This window comes from Falco biarmicus, chromosome 6 (genome assembly GCF_023638135.1).
Source record: "Falco biarmicus isolate bFalBia1 chromosome 6, bFalBia1.pri, whole genome shotgun sequence".
Classification (NCBI taxonomy): Eukaryota; Metazoa; Chordata; class Aves; order Falconiformes; family Falconidae; genus Falco; species Falco biarmicus.
The window spans coordinates 82,641,555-82,647,624 of record NC_079293.1 but is presented as its reverse complement, the minus strand read 5'-3'; the positions used below and the strand labels follow the sequence as shown (position 1 = coordinate 82,647,624).

The 6,070-nt window shown below is 43.7% G+C and overlaps 1 protein-coding gene across 3 annotated transcripts in view; it reads left to right on the top strand.

Annotated features, from left to right (window-relative positions):
* The first annotated feature begins 140 nt into the window (after positions 1 to 140).
* The window catches only part of ERO1B (endoplasmic reticulum oxidoreductase 1 beta), a 32,671-nt gene continuing 26,741 nt past the window's right edge, over positions 141 to 6,070 (top strand). For 2 of the 3 annotated variants that reach the window (XM_056343251.1, XM_056343250.1), the window contains exons 1-2: positions 141 to 441; positions 5,124 to 5,243. In XM_056343251.1, coding sequence (XP_056199226.1) covers positions 343 to 441; positions 5,124 to 5,243 — 219 coding nt within the window. In that variant the 5' untranslated portion in view covers positions 141 to 342. Of the gene's footprint in view, positions 442 to 1,857; positions 1,879 to 5,123; positions 5,244 to 6,070 lie in introns of those variants that run through there. The other variant, XM_056343252.1, reaches the window with a different exon arrangement.

Sequence of the window (6,070 nt, the reverse complement as noted above, 5' to 3'; positions counted from 1 at the left end):
GCGCGCCCGCACTACGGTTCCCAGGATGCCGCGCGGCTGCGGGAGCCGTTGCGGGGGGGACGGGCGGCGGGGGCTGCGCGGGAGGGGCCGTGCGGCGCAGCGCGCGGCGGTGCTGTGGCGGCGGCGCTGTGGCGGCGGCGCGCGGGCAGACTGAGGGGAGCGCGGCGCCCCCCCCCTCCCCCGACGGCTCCCGCCGCAGGCAGGCAGGGGCGGCCGCCGCCACCGCCGCCGACCCCCCCGGTCCTCCGTCTCCTTCCTGGGGCGGCGGCGGCTGCTTGTGCGGCGGGGTGAGGGCTGCCCTCCCCTGACAGCCGCCGCGGCGGGCGGAGCGGCGGCAGCAGCATGAGCGGCGGCGGTGCCGGCCGGAGCACAGCGGCGAGGGCACGGCCGGCAGTGCGGCTGCTGGCGGTGCTCGGCTGCGTCCTGACAGCGGAGGCCCAGGTAGGAACCGGCAGCGGATGGGAGGACGCGGCAGGGTCCCCTCATGGCGGGGTGGGGGGAGCGTGGCCGGGCAGGGATGCCCACGCCTGCGGGCATGGCTGCGGGCCGCTGCCTGAGGGGCAGGAGGGCTGAGGTCCTCCGTGTCGCGGGCTGGAGGAGGTGGGGAGGGGGCAGCCTCCCCGGCGGAGAAGGCTGGGGGTCCTGGGGGTCTCGCTCAAGCTGGTAGCCTCCCCCCCCCCCCCCCCCCCCGCTTCCAGTTCCACACCGTGTGGGTGCTGCTTGCTGGGATCCAGCCCGGGGCCGGGTGGCGCGTGCCTCCGGTCTGCGGGGCCCCGCCGCGGCGGTGAGGGGGGAGAAGCCGGTTGACCTGGGAGCCAGCGGTGGTCGTACCCTTATATAACGGTCTAGCTGCACAGAGGGCTTGTTTAATCCAGGTAACGCAGCCCGCTGCCTGTGGGGTGCTGTGCTGAGGAGCTCGGGCTTGGATCGTGCCCTTGGCTTTAGGCAGAAACTTCGGCGTCCTCACGGAGTCGACAAGACGCCATATGTTCAAGTGGTAGTACCGGTGCCCAGGCTTGGCTTGTGGTTAGGTCGTGCCTGCTTGCCCACGTTACAGAGAAGGATGCGAACGCTGCTGCTTCCTGTAAACTGCCTTCACAGCTTCAGAAGGACAGGTGTCTGTGTAGGGAGTTTGGTGTTCATCAGCAGTATGCCTGTGGCTGAAATAACGGCTGGTGTCAGGTAGGGAAGGATTTCAGCTGGGCCAAAGACAATCGAGTGAGTTTATGTGAAATGCCCATGTGGAGCAAAGTTTGTCTTTTGTGTCTGCCTGTTTCCTTAATTTTCCAAATTTCTGCTTTGTATAACATGCTGTATTTGTAAGCGACCATTGAAGACAGTGACTCAAGTAGTCTGGCATAGATAGTTTTTATTGCAGTTTCTCTTGTTGTAAGTTGAGGTTCTCGCAGGTTGAAAAAAACATTGTTTTAGTAGCTATTTTAGCATAACTCAATGCTAATGGAGTTGAGGTTCTTAAACAGCCCATTAACAAACTGGCATGGTTTTCTTGCGACACTTGACACAGATCAGTTGTTGTTATTTCATAAAATTGTTGGCATATTGTGTTCAGAGTAAACATCTGTGGAGTTTGAGTTACACAGAGGAAAAATAAGCTAGCCATTAGTTCTTAAGAGTCATGTTACCTATAGCTTTTCTCTCATCCTGCAGCTATGGCAAAGTGAAATACTAAGGAACAAACAAGGTGTCCCAGGTGGTCTTCTAATTGTTGAAGCAATTAAAGTACAACATGATAACACTAATAAGGTTGTTTGTATGAATAGGCTGCTTGTTATTATATGCATTTATTCAGGTTTTTCTTAATGTTGAAGTGCTGAATACATTTCTCTTTCCAGATTTCATAAGGCGAAATTGATGCAGGTTGGCCGATGACCTTTTCTTCTGAAAGGTTGATTTATCTTGGAGAAGATAAGTTAGAACTTTTAACATCTCCAGTGCAGCTGCGATATCTGTACAAGAACTAAACTAGGTTTGACAATACATGGAAATACTTGATAAGCATATTAGAAATAGGGAAGAAATAGCAGCTGTTCAATGTCAGTTGGCTTCTTGAACATAAATTTTAGTAGGCTAATGGTTTTGGAGTTTATCTTCGAGTTCAAAGTAATTGACAGATGAAAAGAAAGCTTGATACTTGGCCATTGTAACAGAAGTTGTGGTAACTTACAGTACAGTTTGGCTCTGTATTTGTGTACCAAGTTAATCAGTAGAGTTGAATTAAAAAAAAAGGCAAAATACCAATTCTGTGAATAACAAAGTAGGTCTTGCAATATGTAATTTTAAATGTGTAATACAGTGTTCTTATTTTGATGGCTCCAGTTTGAAAAATAATTCATTGGAAGATCCAGGTGTCGACAAAAATGAGTTTTCTGCATGTTCTTAGTGTTCCATCGTTATGCAAGTGAGAGCACTGAAGCCTATACCTGGACTAATAAAAAACCTATTAACTGGGGTACCTGAAGTCTGGTTTGCTGTTGTATTAGTGTGCTATGAACTGACTTCACTGATGTGCAGTATTGATGTTTCATATGTGCTGTCAAACCATTTTATAAATTGTGGTTTGGTACAGATATAGCATAGTTTAATTTTAGAGCATGCCTTCCAAGGAGACATTGATTTTGCTATTTTATATATACAAGGAGCTGACTGTTCCAGTTCTGAAAAAGTTGTAGAAAGAAATAGAGAATTTTGTTAGCTTGCTTTTCTTGCTCTAAATTAATTTTTCTCTTAATAATTTCTTAGACCAGTTCTAAGTTTTTGGGGAGGGTTTATTTTTGAAACTTCATAACATTCAAAGTAAACTGCATTGTGTTTTGAAAGGTGTTCTTAGAATCAAGATTTTTATCAGAGGCCTCTGGCGAAGATGTGACCACCATTAATTTGCCATCTTAGCTGCATAAAAAGACTGCAGCTTTTTATTTTTCCATGGGGATTTGTCACTGAGTGTAACTATTGCATGCTTATTTGGAACATTTTCCCCTGAAAAAGCATTTTCAGTTCTGCATAGATGGTAAAAATATTTTTGTAAGCAGTGGATAGCTTCATGAGGTGGTCATAAAAATACTTTCCTGCTTGTTACCTTCTGAGTCCAAAAAAAATTTCTTGGATCTCTCCTGCTGCTTTCAGCTTAGTAAGTGACTGCTTTTCACATAAGGTTTATCCTGTTTATACAGTTTAATAACATTGGAGCAAAATGTTTAGAGTTTCCTTTTTGCCTTTTTAAATTTCAGTGAAATGTACTGCTGCTTGTTTTGTGGAATGATGTTACCTGAAAAGACTGCAAAGTTAATTTCTGACGATGTATGACTGACAAGAAAATTTGAAAATTTTAATGAAATCATGATAGACTAAAATGCATGGTGTTTTTATTTCTATAAGTATCAGCAATAATAAGTCTCGTCTTCTGACTTTGAAGTTGGCAGTCCTGTGGGCTGTGAGCTTTCTTGGCTTTGTGAAAAACCTGTAATTGCACATAGGCTCTTTCATAGCTGTTTGCCCAGGTTTGAAGTTAGATAGCATTAACAAGGCAACCGTAATGGCATGAAAGACTTTGGGTAAAGTACCTTCCCTTAAATGAATTTTGCTTCATTGCCATATCTACTCTGCAAAATTGTGACAGCTTATTTAATGCCTCAGGAAAAGTAGGATCTACGTAAGGTGAATTTTCTGCTTAAATGCTTTATTGCCATACCCTCACCTCTTAATTCTCACAGGAGGTTGGGGGAAATCCATTTTCCAGGCCTCCTTTATGCTCCATAAAAGAGCAGAAGTCTACAATTTGGTTTCTAGTGGCTCCCTTACATCAAGCTTGGTTATATAAGGGTATCTGTTCCGTAAAGTAGTGGAGTGATTTATCATGCGTGAAACAGATCAGATTATGAAATCATCTAATCTATGTGAAATCTGTGGAGAGAGGGGGGGGAAAAAAGCCACAAATTAATATTTTGTCTCATTTTGCCCATACCCTCTTAAGAGTTAGACATTCTTCTAAGCCCATGCAAGATGTAAGATGTGTGGGCTTTCCTATTTTACATGCTTTCTAGGCCATCATGTATGTCCTAGATGAATTTCCTGTCTGGCTGAAGACGAACAGTAGTAAACAGCAGTGTTTAGTTCCATTCCCTTATATAGGGTCTCACGCCTTCAAACTTACCTTTGAAAGGCCTTTCAAACATATTTGTAGTTGTTGAAGAAGCTATGCTTAGGAGTAGTTAGTTTAGATTTAATGGAACATATCATGTAAGTGTTCACAGAATCACACTTGCAGTGTTTCTGCCTCTCACTAAGACACTGTCAGGGTCTCAGCAGAAGTGTTGCTGTAGCTTAGTCTACTTAGTTGAGTCTGTCCTCTGCTACTTGCATGGTTCTCCTTTTCTCTCCTGTGCTGGCAGTGGGGCTGCTGCCCTTGTGTGCACTCCTTTTTGTAGAGGTGGTCTTAAGCTGGTGCAGTGCCTTGAACCAGCTTGCTGTCCTGGTGCAAGAGGAGGGATGGGACCTGGAAAGTGCAGACTTAGTTTTGCAGTAGATTCACAGCCTTACAGTGCAGGTGCCTGTACCTGACTTTCCCAGTATTTATTTCTAGAATTTAACTGTGAAGTTACTAACTTCTTGGGCACAAAAGTACCTATTCCCCTTTCTCCCATGCCTCTAAAGAAAGTAGCTGGAGTGTTATTTAATGGCAATGCACGATTAGGGGTTTTTTTAAGCAATACAACGAATGAGCATTTGGTAGGAGAATACTTGGTATGCAGCTCTGACGTGCTAATATGCCATGTGTTTGTAGTTTGGAAAAATCTTGCTGCTTGTTCTGCAGAAAGCTTTTTGCTGAATCTGTCAACAAATTTCAGGGCTGAAAGCGTTAATCTGGTGAATTGATTCAGCATTGCATTTGTAGGTAGGCTAAAGCTCAAAAAAAGTGCTAAGGTCTGTTATTTTCTAATTCTGAGCATGTAAGTTACATGGTAGAGTGATTTTTAATGATGAGGAATAATATGCTGTGGAACTGCATTTCACTAGTATTTCTTTCATTGCTATCTTTCTTTAGAGGATTTTTCTGTAGTTAATATTGCATTTCTTGATTAAAAACAACTATTTTTTTTTAATAGCTTACAGGTGTCCTAGATGATTGTTTGTGTGACATAGAAAGCATCGATGACTTCAATACTTTCAAGATCTTCCCCAAAATACAGAAACTTCAAGAACGTGATTATTTCAGATATTACAAGGTAAATTGGAATGGTGTTTTCCTGAATAATTTAAATAAAACCTGGCAAATATAGGGAGGATTACATGTCAAGTCAACTTGGCTATACTAAGTTGTCTTTTGGAAGCCCACAGCTCTTTAAATTTGGTTGTAGCAGATTTTCAGTCCCTGGCAGTTATGCTAGTAATAAGTTATGTTTGCTGTGTTAATCCTGGAGTCAGTGACAGTAAACCATGACTGCGTTCATTCAGCTGCTAAGTGATAATTTTGAAGGTAGTGTCTTTGTACTGCTGCATCTAGAAAAGGGTTGTATATCAGCAACTTTCTGACAGCGTGCTCTACTTATCTTCTGAGAAATGTGTGTAATTTGTAATGGAAATATTACAATGGTTTCCCTTTCTTGTATGTCGCTCTCTTAGTTCTGATTTTAGTGTTTGCTGTCTAGAGAGCCGTTATTCCTTTGAAAAATAGGTAAAAATACTTAATTTTCAAGTAGTGTGTAATATTACTTTTTATGACTTTAAACTTGTGTTTTTTCTTTATTATAATCTGATGAGCAAAATAAGACTGAAGCTTGTTACTTCTGTTTTCAGCTATGTTTAACTTGAAAATTAGGTTGCATTTTGACTGAGTTAAATTGGATGGTTGCCTGGAAAAAGGGGGTTATGCTCCTTTAGGGCAGACCATCCTGTCCCTTCCCTAGTTTTAGCTCATGGGTTTGTCTGACTGCATTAGGCCAATGCACCTCTTTAACCTGGTAGATTTTTAGTTTGGTTTTGGTTGTGTTGTTTGGGTTTTTGTTCTTTTCCTCAGGATGTAGCAAGTTATCTAGTTGATCTGGGATCCAGC